We start from the raw sequence: 22,402 nt of genomic DNA, 5'->3' as shown, positions 1-22,402 counted from the left end.
CTGGTGGGAATTATAACACCCGTCTGCTTTCTTATTCTGTTATTCTGAGTGAAAAGTACAGAACTGGTTTTTAGTTCTTAGAAAAATTCACAAACATATTCACAAAAGCACTTTGATGTAAATTTTCTAACTATTAGTAAGAGCGGCTCTACTTTTGTATCAGCTTTATTATTTAAAATGTGATCAGGCACACTTCAAGCAAACGATAATTGGCATGTGTTTCTCTGCACCTCTGTTTTTCCAGCTGTGTTTGAGTCCTGACTAACCTGCTGACAAGGTGTTAGCACTTGAACTTCTCAGAGGTATGCGAGACAGACAGGTCCTCAGCATCCTCGCTGCTTCCTGTGGACTTGCTCTTGTCAAATCCAATGACGCCAAGATGGCGTGAGGCTCAGGCAAGTGCTGGCAGGCGTAGACACTTCAGCTTTGTCTGTCACCCTGGCTGACTTCAGCCAGTAGAAGAGCCACCCCTGGGTGTCTTTCTTGTTCCCTGCACGGCTGCCTGCTCACCTACCTTCATGCCTGCTTACGCAACTACTTCTGCCTGGTGCTCTCATAAAACGCCAGGGACATGCAGGTTAATCTTTTATTTAAAGCAAGCTTACTGCAAATCCACACAAAAACACACACCTGCACACAGGCCCTTGGTTTCCACCTGTCCATGCCTTGCCTGCCTCTGTACTTGTGAAGAAGACACAGTGGTGCATTGAAAATTAATTCAGGTCCCTTGAACATTTTCACTTTTTAAGATGGTGGAGTCTGTATGGCACAACTGCAAACATACCAAGACATGACTGTCCAACTACACTGACAGACTGGCTATTGTCACTCTGGAGGAGCTGCAGCGATCTACAGCTCAGATAGGAAAATGTCTTGATTTTGCAACTAGTTGGAGACTTCATGAATCTGTCCCATTCAAAGTCAGTAGGGGGTAGCGGAATATAAATACACAGTGCTGTGAATTTACAAAGTTTTCCTGCTGTGATAAAATGTACTTTTATCACAGCAGCAACAGCTTTTGGAATCTGCGAGCTAAAATATTCCCCCTTACAGCACTTTGCATTCATATTCCCCTCCATCCGTCTTTAAATCGTAGGAAAAGTAAATCAAATATATGATGACGGATAAATAACCACTCTGAGAGCTAAATCCAAGTGATATCTCATTTAGACACAAGTTAAAACATTTTTCAGCACTTGAGAGAAATTCATGTGGACCTTGTACTGAATCAGCACTGCCAAACATCTACATATGCCAGTGCACACAGAAATTGAATTGACTGATCCTTGTCAGCAAGTCATTTCACGGAATAATTTTCCTGCATCAGCTGCATTTCTGCAGAAGAAAAGAACACATTTGTTTTTATAATGATGTGGAGAAGAAAATAACTTTTTTACGCTGAAGCGAGAATTGACTGCTTCGATGGGGCAGTAGCAGTTTGGGTAAGGGGGCTTGTAGTTTTATGGCCAGACGGTTTTTTGCATTCCAGCATCTTGTTGATTATTACCGGAGCCAAAAGCCCGGTACAAAATTACAATGGTGATGGCCTTTTTCTGCCTGCTCATGTCACCTTTATGTTCCCCAGGTAATAGCACTTACAAAGCTTCTGCATCAAAGCCTGCTTACCATTTATTCTGTCTTTGCAGTTGAAGTAATTCTTATTTCTACATCAAACCCTGTAAGGAAATCATCTAAAAGCCCACTGTTTGAAGTTCTTTTGTGCACGCTAGTCACCTTCCATGTGTTGGTTTTATACAGGGAACCTGGGGAACTGATGCAAATTATAGTGACAATGTAGCAAGCCAAGCAGATGTTGGCCATGAAAAATAGATGGAGAGTGATGTCAGATGTGGAGTAGTTCAAGCTGGAGCACCTCTGACAGACAGCAGCTTCACTTTTTCATGAAAACCTACAGTGGATACATCCTTACATGAGGGCAGGTAAAACCTTTATTCATTTATTGTGGGCGCAAACTGTTCTTACTCTTCTATTCACTGTTATTTTACATTTTGTCATGTTATAACCACAAACTTCAATGTGTTTTATTGTGATTGTATGTGATGGACCAAAACGAAGGACATAATTGTGAAGTAGAAGGAAAGGGATTCATAAGCATCTGAAAAGTGTGGAATGTATTTATATGCAGTCACCATTAGTACCCCAAAAATAAAATTCTGTCAAACTGTGGGAATGTAATTGCTCATAAAAGCAGCTGTTCAGTAAAGGCCAAATATGTCTGTTAGAGAACTAGATTCAAGTCCAGTGAACACACCTGAATGGTCAGGGTGAAAATTATTGAAAAGTGTAAAGCATGATGAGGTTATCACCCAAAAATGGACAGAGTGTGGCATCCAAACAAGACCAGCCAAGGAGAGTTTTAAATGAAACAGAGAAACATACAGTGATCTGTAACCTTTAAAGATTCACATCACAAATCCAGTCTCTAAGCAAGGGCATAAAGAAGAACACCAAAACATTCTGAAACATTTTCAAGTTTTACTCAATTCATCTTCCATATATGAGAAGAAGGTCTGGTCAGTAACACAAAAGTGACCAGAGCAAAATGCCATGTTTATGGGGAAACTACCACTGTTCATTGGTAGTAGTTTTCTGAAAACACCATCTTTACTGGGAAATATGGTCAGCATCCTGTTGTTACGATGCTTTTCTTCAGCAGGGACAATTAGGCTGGTCAGTGTTGATGGACTGATAGAGAAAAGTAGAGGAAGAAAATCTGGATTGAAAGCTTGATTAATTACAATGGCCAAAGTTGAGATTTTGTGGCAAGACTTGCAAATTGCTGTTTATAATAACTGCAGAAATTTGAGTGTCTAAATATGTGAAACTGGTGAAAACAGAGAAAACTTGCAGCTGTAATTGCAGCCTGACCAAGTATGCTTGAAGACACGTGTACAGAATGTTTTTAAGATTTTTATCTGTGAAATATTAATGTTTGCGGTTGTAACATGACAAAATGTTCAGTGGGTATGAGTACTAAGGCACTGCAGTTTGCTTTGCCTAAACTGAATATGAAGGTTTGACCTTAATTAGTTTTTATTGTGGAATTGTTTTAGAAGTGAAACATATCTCGTTTTGATGTACAATAACATATCAGTGGAAGTAATATTCACTACATTATCCTTTCACTGATACGCAGCTCTGTTTTGGTACATCAAAAATTAATATTCACGCCATGATCGTGAGTGAAGCTGAGTATGTTCATGCTTAGCGTTAAAATCTGAGCTATTTCCTCCAACATTACCTCTTAAACAGCTATCTGATATTTTTCCCAGGAGCTACAAACTGTTACAAACTGCTGTTAATCCTTGCTGAAATCATGCTGTGTGAGATCTAGTTTGGTGTTTATATCCCACATACAGGCTGCATTTATCTGAGCCTGAAAATAGGCTGAAGGCTGAAGACAGTGTGAACAAAGCTGACATGGAAAGAGATGAAAAAAGGATTTGACATCTCCAAAGCCAGGTATTAAGAGAGCTGACAGGCTCAGAGGTGCATGCACAAGCAGGCAGACACACATTAAAGTTTCAGAGTCCCGAGAATGTCCTGTCTCCCCTCTCAGCGCCCTCCCTCCTTCAGTTTCCCTTCCCTGCTTTATCTTTATACCTAGAACTGGCCGTCCTGAGCTTGCGTGGCTGCACTGTTTCTCTTGTGACCCTCACGTCAGACAGCCTCTGTCCCCTTTCATTTCACTCTGAGTGGCCTTTACATGGAGCACAGGGGTTGCGATTGTCCCCTGTGCTAGCCCCAGACCTAAAGGCAGAGACAGCCTCCAGGCTGGATCCCCGCCCTCCAACCTTTCACTTTTTAATTTACTTTATGCAAGCAGGTGGAGAGGCCAGAGTGTTGGCTGAATTGGGTAAAGGGACTCGGAGGGGGCCCAGGCTGGTTCAGGATGTTATAATTCTCTGTCCTGACATAACAGGGTTATCCTCAACTCGAAGGGGGCTCCTCTGTCTGGTGTGTGAGCTTGCCTTCCTCCTTTTTCTCAGCTACACTGCTAAACAGCAAGCCCACACACTGCAGGCGGCCATCCACTGGCCCCGAGGCTCTGGGAGCCACCGTGAGGGGGTGGCTTACATGCGCGTGTGTGCGTGTTTGTCCCTGAGCTCCGGCGTGGGCAAGTGTGTGTCTGTGTTGGTGGAAGCAGGGCCTTGGGAACTGAAAGTGGGAGCCTCCTGACTGCAACAGTGGCTGCTACCTTGGCAACCCAGGAGGAAAAGATGTGTTGAATGAGTGAGTGGGAGAGGGATCTACAGTAGATGCATGTGCGGGGGATGCGGTTCTGTTTATGAATTTAGTTATTTAAATGGGCTCAATACATGCCACATGGATGCTCTTACTGTACTGCTGGTATTGGAGGCCCTGCAGTCTTTTGTTCTCTTTGTGTTTAGTCCCTCTTCCCATTTCTCATGAGGTTGAGAGTCTTTGAGGCAAGTGAGATGGGGCTTGACATAAAGTTGGTGACAGGGTACCTTTTTAAATCTTGAAGAGCTTCATAGCGTCAGAAATAGCTCTACCTGGAGTTGCTGTAGCTGCTAAGGGGAAATCATGAGATGGAAGCAATGCGACATAAAATTTTTTTTGTCTAATCTAAAATTTTGTAGCAATTCAGCTAGATATTCTGTTACATTGAAACAGAGTTGGTCTTCATTAGATGCTTTTGCATCATTTGCTCATAGCTCTCTTGATCTGTGCACACTGCTGCTCCTCTTTGCCATTTTCAATTGTGTGTCTTTCTCTGACCTCCGAGTGACAGAAAATTCAGCTGCTGACAGCACATGGGAATCAATGGGAAACTGAAATAGATAGCCTGTAAAGATCCTGTCTCACAAATGGATTTTTTATATTTATATATTTTTAAACATCTTTGCAGATTCATGCAGGGGCTGTGTTGCATTTCTTATTTTTATGAAAGTACAAAATGAATAATTTAAATACAATTTGAACACGATGGCACTGCAAATTGCCTCTCCCACCTACATGCAACTGCAGCAACATACAATACCTGTTTGTACTGCAGCGTCTACAGTTCAAATGAACTTTTTTGATTAATAGCTGCACAATTTTAGGGAGCGTTATTAGGAACAATAGAGTGCAGCAAGGTACACTGTAAAATAGGTTCTCGCAGCCATGTGTTTCATTTGGTAGCTCCCACTTTAGATCAAAGGGAGTATAGTGTGTTGCCTGATGATGGCTTGAGATGGAGACGCTTTCATGTCTGCAGTTCATGGCTCTTAGTCACATAATACAACAAAAGGCAAAAACCAATGACAGCCAATAGGCGCTTGAATCTCTTTTTTTTGCATAAGATTGTATACCATACAGTACACAGCGTCATAAAAATGTTATTTGTATAAAACTTGATTGGATACCCACGTAGCTCTGCATGTATCTACTTATGCCGGTCATATAAAGATATAGGATTTTTCAAAGTGGCATTAGTGTTTACTGACTCCTTCCTACCTACTGTATATGAATGTGTGTATACACAGACGGGAACTAGGGGGGAAAAATTAAATTACATATTGGTGCCAGCAGGCAGGACACCAGCTCAAAGTACACTCATTTTCTCATCTCGCACATTGGGCATCCTGCTGCTCCTCAGGAAACAAATAATGGCTTAGTCGTAACTCCTCGCCAACACACCAAAGAGCTTCTCACTAGAAATAGCAGTGATTTTTACCACTGAAAAACATGCCCACCTTCCTTTACAATTTACGTCCAATTGCACAAAAGGTCTGACACAGGAGTGGAGCTTAGCCCCCACCTCTTTACTCCTCCAGCCCCTCGTGGTTAGTCTCTCAGTGAAGGCGGACATGTGCCACTCTGTGATAAAGCACTGCAGCTCTGTTGCAGTATCTGAACTGCACACACTCTATCATTAACAACCTACTGTACGCTCAGGGATTATATACTTCACATGGTCCATTTGAGGACCTCTATACCATTGGTGCATTTACATATTTACATCTAAAACTTTTTCCCCATAAAAAACTGTTTTTTACTACCGAGCAAGTTCGTCTCCAGTGCTGTAAATGATGCTCATAAAGGGCTAACAAATCAAAAACAAGTCTCTATCTCACCTCATTAAAAAGCCATTTTCAAGAGCAAAGCTTCATTCGAGTTCTACCATTCAGCTGATGATTAAAATATATAACTTAATGTATCTATTCAGCTAATTGATAAGCATAAGGATGGTTTTCTTTTAGCTAAAATCCCATTAAAGGCTATATATCAAGGCTTTTCATTAGCTGCTTCATGCCGCCTCAGATGCAGCCATAATTTCTGTAATTATAAAGTATTGGTGTGGTTCTTATCATTTACAATTATATAATTTTCAGATAATAAAATTTCACCAAACAGACTGTATGTGCAAGTTTCCTACAGTAAATTTAGCATGCAGTGGGAAACAAAAGGACTCTGGCTAAAATAACATCACTGATGGACATTGTTTCTCAGTTCATGCATGAAGTTGATGCTGAACTGGACAGCTCCGTCAGTGACAGATTGCTGAATCCCAAATGCACAAAGGAGCAGTATTGTAGATCCTTCCTCCCAGCAGCTGTTTGACTCTATTAGCTTTACAACCAAATCAATGTATTTACATCCCTACTGTCATTAGCATAGCACTGTTTTGCTCACTTTTAAATAACATTTCTGCTGTTACTGCACATCTGTTTTTCTGAACTGCACTGATATACTATATTGTAAACAGTTTTTACTTTTCAATGTTTAATACACATGCACTAGTAATTCTTCTCAGTTGCACATCCCATGGATTATGAATGTTTTTTTTCTAATAACTGCACAATAGTTTTTAAGTGGTATATTCTTGTAGAATGTGTTATTATTATGGTTAATTTTGTCTTTTTATGTATATTCTCGACACCTTTTGATCTTTTTGTGTGAATCTACACATCTTGGTCCCACTGTTACATCTGAATTTCCACTTCTGGGGACAATGAAGGCTATTTCCTCAACATAATTGACCCTAGCTGTAACTCTTGTTCCGTGCTTCTGATCTGCAGTGGTCAGTGTCCATCAAAAATAGTCTACGGAAGAAGCAACAGTGAACCGGCAGCATTGTAATGGCTATCCAAGGAATATTCATGTACATGGGGAACAAAAGCTGGCCTGCCTGGTCTGATATATAGACATAGACAACCTAGATTAGCTCAAATTGATGAAGATTTTCTCACAGATAGGTGTCAGAATGCATCAGATTATGTTTCAATCAGCTTATAATGACAATGTTTCCTTGGCTGAAATAGACAAAACATTTAAAGACTGCGCTGACCTTGCAGCCTGCTGGTTCCTGACTCTGGTCCTCAGAGACCATTGTACTTTAAATTTTAACCATGTCCCTGTTGTCACAGAGCTGGAGAAGGTTTAGTGTCAAAACTGCAATTTTAAATGGTTTCCTGCCCTTTTAAATGGTTAGTAGATGTACGAATGTGTGTACATCTGCCATTGTTGTTGTGCCATCTCCCACTCATTCATGTGAATGCAAGTAGTCTGCCAGTGGACCCCTACTGTGAGCCACTCCATTACGGGCAGGAAGTGTTAGATGTAGGCTGGTCTGAAGCTTTAGGCAGATGTTTCTCTCTGTCTTTACTTTAGAAACGATAGCAGCCAGCCTGGTATTTTCAGCTCTACAGGGTGTTAAACTTCCAGGGGAAGGAATAAATCCTCATCTAGTATTCCCATTCATAAAACATAGAGGCATAAATAAAGTATATATGCCAGTATCATTTACATGTCAGTACTGAGTACCATAACGAGGATATTTTTAGACAAAACAGTGTTGTCCACAGTCATCCCAGACTGGGCAGCTCCAGAATGTCTGCACCAGTGAGTCCATCTTTTTGGTGTATTGGAATGATTTGTCCATAACTTTGTGATGTTTATAATTGGGAGAAAGAATTTTAGAAAGGGCCACGAATGTGCAAAGTAGTGGACAAAAGACTCAGCAGTTCTCATCTGGATTTTTATTATAAACTGAACAGATAAAGAGAAGGATAAATTAGGATAGGATAAATGAATGCTAAATTAATTTATCCTGTTTGCTAACCAACTCTAAATTCATACATTAATCCACAACTTTTCAACAGTTATTCTTAAATCGTCCATTCTTATGCACACTTTTTCTTTCTTCTCCCTTGCTTTGTCCTTCCCCAGCTCTTGTGTGCATGTTTTAATAAAAACCCGAAGCTGAAAGGATGGCTCTCTCAGACTTATATTTAAACTGCCAAACTCAACACCTGAAGTGAGCCGAGAGTCCAAGAGGAAGAGTGAACGAAGAACGGCTCGATAAAAATAGCAGTGGTCTCTCCAGGATGGCAGGTTTTTAATTAACAATAGAGTGTCTGATAATCCACCGTTAATCCAGCAGAGAAGATGGAGGAGAGGAGGAGAAGAAGAAGAAGAAGAGAAAAATCATCAGCTGTTTGATGTTAGGACTACAAGTCCCTTCTGGCTCTTCCCCTGCTCTCTACTGAGCTGTTCTGCGCTGTGATATCCATAGCCCAAAAGTATTTATTTTGTGAAAGAGCCATGCTCCATGTTTTGTGATTCACTTTGTCTCTGACTAACCGCTGTCTGTTCCCATTAGCAATGAATATGCACATGCTGCTCTGCTTGAACTGCCTGGGAATCTTGGAGCTTGTGTGTGGCATTAGTGAATGGGGGGGTGTTTGCTGAAAATCGGCAGAGGAAAGCCTCTGATGGCTGGAGGCGTCCGCTTTTAAAAGTCCTAAGCCTGTTGAAAGGCTTGATCCACAGGGGAAACACTGAGAGATGTCAGGCCTGCCTGGCTCTCAGAGGGAGTCCACCGTTTAAAACACACTTACTCCAGAGGAGAAGAGGTGTGGGATTTGGCTTTTTTTTTTTTTTTTTTTGGCAATAATGTTAACAAAATACTGTAAAATCTTTCATCACACAGCTAAAGTTGTTATTTTAACTCAAAGTGAGCCATTATATTTTACAAATAGTGTCACCAAATACAGAAAACTGAAGCTTATGGGTGCAATACAAAGAGTTTAAATATTTCTACCTTTGTGAATTAGTCATTTAAATTACAAAATGTGCCAAAATAATTTTGCAAAGGCAATAATCTTAGCTCCTTCTTCAGATTATTGGTTCACAGGAAATGAAGAAGCAATAACACAGGTCTCAGTCAAGATGATGAGGCACCATTTAAATATTGGAAATAATGAATAAAGCACTGAACAGAAGCCTTCCTTATGGTATTCAAAAATTATTTAGGTTAAAAGAGGCTTAAAATTTAAAATGATAAAATCTCATACCGTTATGTAGATGCATATATGTATTGTGTAATCATGTTTGTAAAAAGTGTATGTGTACACATATTTATACATGTATATACATGTGTTTGTGTGAAGATATCTGTTATGATGACAGGCTGCTAAGTTAATGAACAGGGTACATAAGTAAAGGCTTTGGCTTCAGCCTATTAATTTTTTTGGGGGGGGGTTAATGGGTTTGTTTATTGTTTTGTATTTGTTTGTTTGTTTCCTGTAATGTTGACAATTTACCAAAATAAATTGAACTGAACTAACCATTTTAAATTCAATGTCAGAGAAACAACAAAAAATGTCACAATAAAACTTTGCTTTCCATTTTTTTTCTTTTTAATTTTAGGGCAGAGTCTTGGCTACGGCTTCGTCAACTACATTGACCCAAAGGATGCAGAGAAAGCCATCAACACATTAAATGGACTCAGACTTCAAACGAAAACAATCAAGGTAATTAACACCGTCTTCATTTATATACATCTGACACAATAAGTCACAAAACGAAAAGAAGTCAACTTATTTAGCATGCGCTTCACAAAGTTATGGAGGTCATGCTAAATTGCAATGCTTTTTTCTTCTGTCTGAGAGGCCTTTCCAATATGCTGGAATAGAATGTGCTGCCGGGCGAGATTGGATTAATGTGCTTTAGCCAAGAGAAATAAAAAGACCATCTAAATCAAAGTGACACCTTTTAAATAGCTTGTGACTGTGGTTGATGTGCTAATTACCTTCCTAAATGTCAATCTGTAAAGGTGAAATTATACAGATATCATTGAGTGAAATAGAAGAAATGTATCAAACATCCATTTCACTCTAAACCTGTTTTATCGCCGAGTGTTTTTCAGGATAATTAGCCTGGTGTTTTGGTTGTCACCGAGGTAAAATGGATGGGTCTAAAACAAAACAGCACAGTCCTGCATTCAAATACATTTTAATGCCAAAAAAAAAAGCAAAGACCTGAAAGCACTTCTTCTGCAGCTGCTGTCACAACATGAGGCTGATCTAATTTTCCCATCTCATATCCCCGTGTGAGCAGCGCCCGCTGATGTGTTGCAGTTAAGAGGGGCCGTAATCTGTTGCTCTTCTGCAATCCCTGGATTCTCGCTTTCTGTCATCCTATTTAATCTGGTCTAGTCCAGTCTAATGTAATCTAATAGGATGGGATTATCTTGTTTGCATGTGGGAAATCCCACAGAGATTCCTTTCAATCCCTTGATAGTATAAACAGCCTGACTTGGCCTTTGTTCAGTAAAGGATTCTGTCGTTTCACGTCGCTGTTTGTCATTTGCGAGACTCGTAATGAGTCGATATGTTTGTAATGGATGTCAGGAATTCTGTGAAACATAACATGTAATATAATCAAATCTGAACTAAGATTAAAGGCACTTAATTGAGGTTGTTTCAGGAGCCATACAGTAATATTAACAAGTGACACAAACTTAATCTGCCTCTTACTGTGAGTGTTTTCAAATAGATTTAGTGAAATTTGCTTTGGCCAGTCTGGAAAAGTACATAGAAGTACTGAGTCTGACTGAAGCATTTTTCAGGTTTGGTTGAATGCGAGAAAAGAGTATGAAACAAATTATGCATTTAGACATTCAATCTCTGTTCAACTGCCTGAAAATTACATTTATTCATCCATCAGTCGATTTGTTCATTCATTTATTCCTCATTTTGACCATCTATCGATAAATGGAGACACGAGTTTGTCTATTATCCATTCATTCTGTATAAAAGCATGTGACTGTTGCAAATCTTTTGTCATGTTTGTATCACTGTTTTTCTGTTTACACTATAACCACTATAGAAATATATATTTTAACAACTTCATGGGTACTTTATGTCATAACATATTCAGAATAAAATGAAAAATAGCAGAGCAAAATCTGAATCTATAAAAAATTTTATTTTGTCCATGAGAAACAAAATCCTGATATTGGACTCTGTCTCAGCACAGGCCCTCGGATACTTATTTTAGTTCAGAAAATGTTTGAAGCAGAGGCATGTAATTGCCATCTAGTGGTCAGCACATACAAGTGTGGGGGGTGGGGGGTACAATGCGAAGCAGTCAACATGGAGAAGTAAGTGAAAATGTGTGTTTTCAGTGGATAAAAATGGAAGTTTAAGGTTGTTTGCACAGTGCTACAGTCTGCGTTAACAGATTTTTCTCTTTTACACTCTCGGTGACGCAAGACACTGCCTCAAGTTGTTCCTGAGATAAAGGAGGTTCTTTGTCATGACAGAAGACAACACTACATCTCCATCTGACACTATCACTCTTTCACACTTAATTTCCTTCCTCCCACTACCCTCTTTCCTTGCTGTCTCTTTTCCACAACAGACTCAACCCCCCTCCCGCCTGAAGGCAGCAAGGTTAATTAAAAGGCAGTGCAGTAATTCTAAAATTATGTTTGTCATTCTTCATGTCACACCCTTCCCACTCGCTGCCAGTGTGTTCAGTCCGGAGAGTCACTTTCTCCCGGGCAATGTGCCTTTGACTGGGTTTCACTTATGCAGCTTCCTTCGTCGTGACACCTCCGTTTTTTTGTCAGCGGTGCTGCTTTCCCGCCGAGGTGTGAGGGGAAGCTGCGCACTGAAGATGCAAGGAGCTCACAGTGACACGTGTGCACACAATCTGAGACACGTTTATCCAGCGCGCGCCTGTGATTGCTTTGTGATTACTTTAATCTTCACACTTAGTTTTTCAAACTTTTTCCTGCACACAAGCAGCACACGTACACTCCTGTTTCACACATGCATCGCACGGCACAATGCTGCTCACAGCTTGAGGAGGTGTTGATGGATTAGACATCTGGAGTTGGCTGACAAGGAGAGAAAATGAGGGAGAGCTGTACAGTGAAGAAAAGAGGAAAAACCAAAAAAAAAAAAGAGTGAGGGTAGGGGGGGATAAAAAGAGAGGCGTTCTGGAAAGGTTTAGTGAGGCAGCACGCAGGAAGGAAGCCGATGGAAAATAACCAGGCAGGGAAAAGGGAGAGAGCTGCAGGGGAGGAAGGAGAAGACAGAGGAGCTGAGCAGATAGGCGGAAGAGGGAAATGTGTGAAAAAGAAGCGAGACTTGGGGAAAGCCAGCTGTTCCCAATCCTATTCTCTCACAAGCAGGATTTCCATGCTGTTGCTGAAGGATATGACCACATCTCCACTATATTTGTCTTATTTTCACCTTATTTGATGACTTGTGTCTCTGCTTGTCAGGGTTATGAACGTACTTGAAGGTAAAGCTGCTTCAGTCAGCAGCAGTTGTAACAGGATTCATGATGTATCACAACCAGAACGTAGAAGATATCATGGAACTCACCAGAAAAAAAATTAATGCAATAATTTGTATGAAGCGTTGGTCTAATAATGACTTTGTTGTCTAATAAACCAGGATATATAACAGCCTAAGAAATCAATGTTTTTCTTTTGTATTCAGACATGTTTTCATTCAGAATAATGCCGAAAATAAATAGTAAAGTGAGTGTTTTGTTGTTATCCTGAGATGTGTTTTCAAAGTAGAGCCACCTGTGTTTTTTTGTCTTCAGGGCAAAGTTTCCTATACCTTCCCCTGCAAACAACTGACTGAGGCATGAAGTGTTTCCTCTCTGGGGTTCAAAGCAGCTAAATCTTTTCCTAACAATGATAATCCCCAAGGCAAGGAGGAAAATAAAGTCTCATTTTCCTCCCTGTGGATCTAATGATCTACATCAATTTCCAATCACAGAACACACACTCTCACAAGATCAGTACATTTAAAACTTTGGTTTTAAGATATTGAGCAGTCATTAAAAACCTGTCTGTGTTTGTGTTCCTCTCCAGGTGTCGTATGCACGGCCCAGCTCAGCCTCCATCCGTGACGCTAACCTGTATGTGAGCGGCCTGCCCAAGACCATGACCCAGAAGGAGCTGGAGCAGCTTTTCTCCCAGTACGGACGCATCATCACCTCCCGTATCCTTGTCGACCAGGTCACAGGTATCCATGGGGCAGCGCCTCTTTCATCCTAACTATATGACTCCATAACACACACACACGCACTCACCCACACAACCAATCAGTATGAAATTCGCATCCTCTTGTTGATCGGACCTGCAGGTCAGGTTTTTTTGATTATTTTTTTTTTGTTATAAAATGCAGTTATAAATTTCACAGTAAAATAAAATTGTAAAAAGCTTTGTTTGATACAACCATAAATTATTTTTACTTTATGTGCGTAGCATCTTTGAGAAAATAAAGCAAAGGATCTTGCAGCAAACTCAGACATGTTGCAGTTTCTCTACTCAATCTGCACAAATTCTGCAGTTAAGAAGAATATAAAAATTTTCTTGTGCATCGGACGCCGATGTGACTGTCTGAAAAGAAATGACATAATTTCCACTTTGTGCAATACTTCTACAAAATGAACATTAAAAACAGATACTTACAGAAATAATGCGCTCACAAAGCTTCTTCACATTAGACACAATGATTCTATCGGAAAAATTTATTGTCCAAAGCTAATTCCCAGGTTGCTAAATTTTTTGTTGTTGTTGTTTTAATCAGACTTTGAATTGTCTTTTATTTCTATATAGAAACATAATAGCAAAAACCCAGAGACCCAATCTTTTAGAACCGAACAATGTTGGTGGTAGACAACAGTACTGAATACGCTGTAATTATTTTGTAAAAGTGAAGAGGTTTCTCTAACTAAGATAACATGCCTGCTATATTGCAACCTAAAAATATAGTCAACTCTCATATGTGTGGACGCTTTTACATCAGAAGTGGGAAGATGTTTTTTTCAGTCACACAGAGGAATCTGTAACTGATGACAAGACCAAATTGTAGGATGAACACAATTTTTCCATGTATACATAATCTAAAAATATATTTTATTCTTCTGATAACAGTAGGCTTTGCATTTGATCAATAAAAGGTTTCCCCCTACACTGAAACTTTGCTTTTATTTAACACAAATATTTAATCTTTACAAAACTGAGCTCAGCACTTTAACTTTGACTTCAGTAAAAAAGAAAGTACGTGGGTCCTAATCTTGTTGCAGACTTCCATTTTGAATCATGCTCTCTTTTTTAGCTATAAGCTGACACTTCTTTCTTTATTTCTCACTTTATTCTTTGTTTACTGGTACAGATCCTGCTCTGTACCGCTCAGCTGAAAGATTGGACGAGGTTGCTTATGTAACTTCCGGATTTAAAAATATACTTTTAATAAAAGCAACAATTCTGGATTTTGGTGCAGAAGTACATCTTTGTGCCTGTTGGATTTAAAAATGTGCTGCTAGTAGTTCAAGGATATAAAATGTGACCCATGGGCCATAAAATGCTCAGGTCTGCTCGAGCCCACTGAGCTATTGCCTACTTAGTTTCGGTGCAAGTCAAAAACTAAGTATTTTGTTGTGTGTAATAGAAAGATGGCCCCTAACTTGTTACACCCAAAGCACTAATGAATTATAAGTCATTTGTTTTACCCTTTAGAGACGATTCAGGGTTATCTAAAAAGAAAAAGCATACAGCTTCATGCCTAGATTATTACTTTTAAAGAACAAATATTGTCACATTTTTATGATAGTATTCTCTCTGTCCATTAACAATTGGCCATTTGAACCTGAAGAATCTGGGCATCTTGCATGAATGAAAAAGTGAATTTGTTTTCTATTTTGACGTGAAATAAAAAAATCATTTAAATTTTTTTTTATGTACAAAAATGTGTTAAAGGAGCCTACCAAGTTTAATTTTTACCTAACCATACATTTAGTAATAATCTTCAGTTGACTTATTTTATTCTAGCTTAGCCTAGCTTATGTGTTTTCAGTTTTTTCATTGTTTCATATGTTTGCATGTGCATACAAACACCATAGCCGTACTTTCACATACTGCATGTATTCATGCTTATGCAATCATATTTACATGCTCATACTTCACTCCCTATATAATGTATACATGTACCCATATACAGATATAGTAAGGACTGATAGGGGAATGTGATTATGCAAACTTTGGCACTTCATAAAGCCACGGCTTTACTTGGGATACTGAAGCCCTCTGCAGATGGTGCGGTGCAGTCTAATTCCTGGCAACAATTAGACTGATTCAGATGGAATTTGCTGGCAAAATTGGACAAAACAACTTACTTCCTCATCAGTAAATATTAAATATTTTCACAATTTTCTTTCAGTAATGTTGTTTTCAGTAGGAACCTCTTTCAAATGGGTCTTAAAATGGTTTAGAGATTAGCTTGTTAGAACAGGGAGGTCTCACGTAAAAGTGGTACCAAAGTTTTAGCAATGTCCTTGAATATGAGGTTTTCCATGTGACATAGCTGTTGTGCCATCCAGTCTCACTATACCAAGCTAATAAATATATTTCTTCATCTGAATTCTTAAACATCCCCAATCTTTTGCCAGCAGAAGGATTTTTTGATCTATGATGAAAGCATAGTAAATTAAATTTTTCACCAACTCTAGTGCTGCTAGTGATTAGCTAGTCAGTCAATGAGTGACCTTAGCTTGCAAATTTAGTCGCGGTGGAAAACACGAGTATCTGTTGAGAACAAACTACAAAACCGGCACCCCCATTTACACATCGCACTACATCCAAAACACACAAATGAGTCACATCAGCCCATTGTGCTGCGGAGGAACCCCTCCAGCATGTCTCTTAGATCAATTTCAGTGGTTGTATGTCTGCCTACAGGCTCCAACCTGCTCCAGCGTTATGCGCAATGTGTACTGATGAAGCAGAAAAAGGAGCAACATGCTGTAAGCCACACTCATTTGCCTAAGCGGTATAAATCACTGCTGGCAGTGAAGTGTATGCCTGTCCTCTGCACACTGAGCAAGGGGAAGAGAAGAGGAGAAAGAAGAGAGGAAAAAAATTGAGAGAGGGCGTCGACGAGCAGAGTTATGGGAGCAACAGGAAATGAGGGGATGGAGGATGGAAACAAAGAGCTGGGGATGATAGAAGTGGAGAAACATTTTTAAATATATTTAGATGACTTGAGGTAATCCCCTGTCCCTCTATTTTCAACAGATGCTACTGTCTTACCACTGCCAAACTATGGCGTATTTTTCAGTTAGAAGCACATTTACATCCATTTCTTTTTCTTTTTTTTTTAGCTTTAAAGGTGCAGGTCACATTCCATGAATACACTAGCTCAGCTCAAGCACTCCTAGTTACAAAAAGTCAAGGTTTTTCAAGCATTCATTTCATTTACAGCTCACAAGAGGTTCAATAATTCATTGTGTTCAATCTTGACTGTGTTCAAGTGAAGAGGCTTCACATGTCTGTTTAAAATCCTGCAATATTTAATTCACACAGCGAGTATAATATGAACACTCAGTACAAAAATGGAGAGCTCATCTGAAGAAACAAAAAAAAGCTGTTTCACTTGCAGGTTCTTTTCACATGCTGACATTTTACAGTTAGGATGGGTTTTTTTTTTTATAAGAAACCAAATCCATTAACATTTAAGCATTGATTCCAGTTGGTGTCCACCCACATTTAACATCCGAATACTTCCTCAGTGAATGCAGCCTACCTACTGCAATGCCTTAATTTTAAGATGTGCATCTGTATGTGGTTTTGCTTAATTTTGTGTGATGCCAGGAGGAATGCACCAGCAAAGAAAATGATTCAAGAGGAAAAAAAGCTAAAGTACATTCAAGAATATAAAAGCGCTCAGTGATCCAATTTTAAAAGCATGCTAATCTATCAGGAGGTTATATTTATTGGCATAATTTTTCAAATGGAAAAATGCATTTAACCTCTTTAAGACTTTATATTTGTGCAAAGTTTTTAGAAACTTTGCAATGCTAGTGGACTCAATATTAATATTTCTACAGCGTTAAAGAATCATCTTAAAATTTTAAAACATCTACATTTTAAAGTATCCTTTTTAAAATATATATTTTTTCTTGTTTATTCATTGCTTCCTTCTTTGGCTTTGTTTATTCATTTCTCTTTCTTGTACTCCTGGCTGAGATATTCAGTTTTATATACAGTATACTGTGAGGATCACTATATCAAACCTCATTCAAACTTCATTTTTGTTGAAACGTGTTTGTGACCGGGCATTCAGATTTCCACGAGTTTAGTGTAGTTGGGTTAGGGATCTAAAATCAAAACTGCCACGTTAATAAAATAGGATATATATGATGCAGTAATGTGGCTTAAATCATGTTTGATGCTTACCCAAAAATATGTGGCATCCATACTCAACTGGAAGTTCGATTACAACTATATTTATATGCATAGAAAGTGGGTCCTGGGTTTTTATTTGCTTAAAACCCATGTGTTGCATGTGTCTACAGCATTGAAACGCAAGACGGGTTTTCAATAATAGGAACGGTTATAGAAGAAATTTTACAGTTTTTTTTTTACTCTTGCTCGCTGCACCTTTTGAATAGTTTTATAACAGCAACAACAACTGAAAATGTTGTGAGCAGTCACCAAATCTTGAGATGTTTACACTCAACTTGGAAAGAAAGAAGCGTAACCCTTGTAAACTGCTTTGGGACTGCAATTGGACGGCTGTGCTGAGAAGTGAAGTTTTACAAACAGGTGGATTCAGTTAGCAGATGAAATATCCCTCTCCTTCCTCTGTTTATGTCGCCTCTTGCAATGCGGTCCTGTCTGTCACTGGCGACAACACAATCTTGACGTTAGCATGTGCCGTTGGTCAGAGTTGCTGCAGAGCAAGAGATGTTTTTCAGCATACTAATAGCCTCACCTATAGTCACTGCTGTCCTAACAACCACCCAATCCACTTGCCTCAGAAGTGAAACACACACTCGCTGCACATCCACACACACAGACGAAGATAATGTGAGAGAGGGATGTTCTGCAAGGTGCCCCCAGAGGGCCGCGGATCAGCAGGAGAAATGTTAATGATTAATTAGATGTTAGAGTTGCTGGTGATTAAAAACACGGAGGATCTTTGAGCGGCCCTGAGAGTAGTATGCTGGCATCATTGACTCATCTTTTTCTTCTCTCTGATACTGTGGAGACAGAAGAAACACACCCACCCACACACTCACTGCCATTAAGAGAGAAATGGGCTGCAAATTAATACTCTCCTGCGACTGCCAAAAATGTAAGCACTGAATAAGAAAGAGGAATAAAGGAAAACAGAGGAAAAGGCAGTCGATGACATGTTTTGTCCTCCTCATCAGTTTGTTTTGGGGCTCGGTTAATTGTGCACAAAATGACCCGATACCCGCGTCGCCATTCTGACTATTTTATAGAAGTCTCTTGAGAAGACAAAGTAATTAAAACTTTATTCTCTCTGGCGTGTTTCTGCATATTTTGTGAATAAGTAAATCTAATTTGGTTTGGTTTTAACACTTCCTATAAAGACACACAGTTGTCTATGTGGGAGACTTCAGAATGGATTGATGCACAGACAGGAATAAAACTGAAAGCAATGCTACAGAACATTGTTGAAGTATGGCGGTGCTCTCCAGTGACCATTGGCAGATGGGCTGATGATCCGCGGCTCCTGTTCTGCTAAATTGGGAACACAGAGTCTGTTCTCTAAATGACCTCCTCATCAACAGGATGCACCCTGCAGTCATTCTTCTGTTCGCAAACACCAGAAGCATCTTAAAGAGCATCACTCTTAGCATCTTTCACAGTCAGAAGCATGCCGAAAACAAAATCCACTAAAACTGCCAAATTGCCCTTGAGACTCAGGGAGCGAGTGCAACATTGACTTGACAAGAGAATCTCTTCATCTTTTCCTTACCCTCCTCTTTCTCTTCCTCCGAGTATTGATTGCCTCTGAATGGATAAGCATATTTTTTTTCTATCCTTTATCGGTGCAAATAGTGCCAGATTCCCTCCCCTGTCTGTCTCTCTAACCTTCAGGGAGGCAGTCAGGCAGTGATTTAGTGCTCTTCCAGCTGGTGTAGGCAAGCCTCAATTTGAAACAGACAAAATATAAGCGGCAGCCTCCGATCAATAGCGGACTGTTCGCAGTTCTTCTCCCAGACCTGCATGCACGCAGAGGTCAGTGCTTACCTGATCAATGGCTGCAAATATAATCGATTTGCAGACGTGGCTTCTGCAAACGACAGCTCTAATGTGAAACTAAATTGCTGCTCAGTTTGTGTAAGGATTGACTGTGAAAAGGCTGAAACCACATTCTTTTTGTGAGAGGGAAGGTGTTAATGGGAAGGATTCCCATGGAAACAAGTTGTAAGCATCCGTACTATAAACCAGCTCACTGTGATCATTGCCAGTGCTGCCAATAGGTGTAAGTTTGTTTCAAATACTTGTTATAGTCACCTTGGTACTAAATTAGCTTACACCTCCACAAATGAACAGCAGAAAATTTTCAAAACAAAAAAGGGGTGGGGGGAGTATCAATATTTGTAAATCATTTACAAATGATCTGACTGAGATATAAATTAGATTTGGGGCGTGCTGTGGTGGCGCAGGGGGTTAGCACGCCCCACATTTGGAGGCCTTAGACCCGCGGACATCGCGGGTTCGACTCCCGGTCCCGACAACCTTTGTCCTACAAAAATGGTGCCGGCTCAGCTGGCTGCCTGCAGACGCAGCTCCTGTCGTGTGCTGTAACTGCGAAATAATTTCCCTGCTGGGATGAATAAAGTAATTCTTCTTCTAAATGAAAAGCTGCTTTAAAGTAAACTGTTAAATAAAAAAAATCTCTTTAAGAAGTTATACATTTTATTCTATTTTTTTTTTTTAGATTGGGTTTGGTCCTGAAGTATTTTGTTTAGAGACAGTTTCTCTCTGTTAATATTGGGATAAATGATTATAGGCATCCACAGGACCAAACCTTTTACTGTAATCACTTTAAAGTTTATTAAACACAAAATCTGGGATTATATTGTAAAGTCTGAGCACTTGTTTAAAGAACACATTCATTGTTTGAGTGTAATTAATTTATGAATGAATCAAATATGACTTTAGATGCATAATGCAAACATTAAGAACAGAACTTTTTATGATTTATTTACGTACAATATAGACTTCTTTCCAGAGCCTATCTGTAGTAGATTGTCCTAAACTTAGTCTTAGCTTGTATTGCAATATGATTAACCAGAATTGAATTTTATTGCACCTGAAGCTTGTTCCAAGTGCTGTGAACACGGGAACATTGTCTACATGCTCTTTGGATTCCTTACTTCCTTCAGTTTTCAAGCAATCCATGTCTGGATTTTGTGGTTGTGAATCAGATATAAAATGATTTCTGAAAGACTATTATCACTCTCATGTAGTAGTTATTCTCCTCTTTCTCAGTTTGAATAATGACACCACTCTGTCTGGCCAAGTATCTGAGAACAAAGCGGTCAAGGTAAAATGAGTGGAGAGGTCCCTTCCATCTCTGCCTTTTTTTTCTTTAATCATTGGAGTGCATGCTATCTCTGCAATAAGCTAACACACACATACAAAAAAAACTCATACTGCTATGTGTATCAGTTCTTACATATGCACACACCAGACAGATGGTTGGAGCTGTGCTCTGACAGAGGCTAAAGCACAGGGCACCTCCACTCTTCAAAGTCTCTTCGCCTCTCCTCGCATTGCTTTTTCAAATGCCATCTGTACCCAGGCTCACTAATGTTACTTAAAACAAGGACATTGCAGTTTTTCTGCCTCTAATTAGAAGCCAGCAGGAAGAGGGTCTCTTTTTCACTCTGCCATATTATAAAATGCTTTGGAAAGGTAAGTTTAATTATTTATTACTGTTGGCACATCGTAGTTTCTTACATAAAAGATAAAAGTCCTTAAATGAAGGAGTAGAATACCCCCTAAAAACAACAATATTTCAGCTGTAGACACATGTGTTCATGCTTGTTTCTGTCTTCTTAATTGTGTGGCCCTGATGACAAGGATAGAGTTCACTAGATGGATGAAGGTCTGTGTGTGTTTGAAAAGGAAACAGAAAGTGTGCGTATTTCATTACCCGGCAGCCAGTTTTCTCACCTCTCCTTTTTTCCGGTGCTCTCAGAGGAGCAGTCATTTCTCTTTGTCAGTCAGTCACTGTTTGGGGAAATGATAGTGGGTTTTAGAGAAATAGTGGCTTTGTTTGGGAAGGAGCGAGCAAGAATAGCACAGCTTCCTTTCATCATCATCCTTTTTTCTGTCACCTCTTTACATTCTCCTCTGTCACCTTCTCTCTCCTTTTGTCCTTTCCTTCCTTTACTCCCTGTCTCCACTTTTTGCACTCTCCCTTTTTTCTTCTCAGTCTTGCCTTTCCCCACCCCGGTACTCACTCCTCGTCTCCCCCATTTTCTCTCCTCCTGTTTCCCCTTGCCCTAGTCTGAGGTGGCGTGTTATTAGTAAGGCAGACAATGTGCCTGTCGGTGTGTGTTATAGAGAGATAAGCACAGGTAGAGAGAGTTACGTAAGCTCCTGTTGATTACTGTGGAGGAAAGGGAGACTAGAAAAAGAGTGAGAAGGGGGAGAAAGTGAGTGAGAAAGACAGACTGCTGTACTTTAGTAAGTACATTGTGCTCTAATGTCAGCGGTATGGCTGGCAGGTGCTTGATAAGTAGAGCCAGGCTTCTGGGGCTGCTTGAAAGGACAGTCACAGGATTTGGCTGTTTAGATTGCTGGTTTGTTTATGTTGTTGTGTTTAAAAGGAGGAAAATAAACTGCTCTCCTGGTATATTACACTAATAAGGCATGACCAGGGTATAAAAAAACCAAACATAGGGCAGGACAAACTGAATTTTGTAAGCTGTGCTTGTTTCTTTTTTTTTTTAATCCAAAGCAGCTCAGTGATTATAACATGAGCTTCATTTGGTTTTAGTCAAAGTTCTAAACAGAATAATCAGATCTAATCCTAGATGCTATAGTATGTTTCCAAGGCTCTAGACTTCCATTATTGTCCAAAATTAATTTGAGTTTACTAAAGTGATGTACATTTTATTATTAAATTAGTATCACAAGTAATTTTTCCCAAATCCAAGTTTGAAATGATCTAAATAAACACTTTGAATGCCTTGTTTTCTGCCTCCAGCCTATTTTACCTAATAAACTACTGAATGACTAAAATGTTAAGGAGTCAGATACGACTGTAGTGCAAAGTAATTTCTTTTAAAT

The 22,402-nt window shown here is 39.5% G+C and overlaps 1 protein-coding gene across 8 annotated transcripts in view; it reads left to right on the top strand.

Moving 5' to 3' along the window:
- Positions 1-22,402, top strand: part of elavl4 (ELAV like neuron-specific RNA binding protein 4) — a 94,132-nt gene that overhangs the window by 45,568 nt on the left and 26,162 nt on the right. For all 8 annotated transcript variants that reach the window (XM_032571740.1, XM_032571738.1, XM_032571739.1 and 5 more), the window contains 2 exons: positions 9,682-9,785; positions 13,151-13,304. In XM_032571740.1, the coding sequence (XP_032427631.1) occupies positions 9,682-9,785; positions 13,151-13,304 (258 nt within the window). The remainder of the gene's footprint in view (positions 1-9,681; positions 9,786-13,150; positions 13,305-22,402) is intronic.

This window comes from Xiphophorus hellerii, chromosome 9 (genome assembly GCF_003331165.1).
Source record: "Xiphophorus hellerii strain 12219 chromosome 9, Xiphophorus_hellerii-4.1, whole genome shotgun sequence".
NCBI lineage: Eukaryota > Metazoa > Chordata > Actinopteri > Cyprinodontiformes > Poeciliidae > Xiphophorus > Xiphophorus hellerii.
The sequence above is the reverse complement of the archived record's forward strand: the minus strand, read 5'-3'. Positions and strand labels throughout refer to the sequence as shown.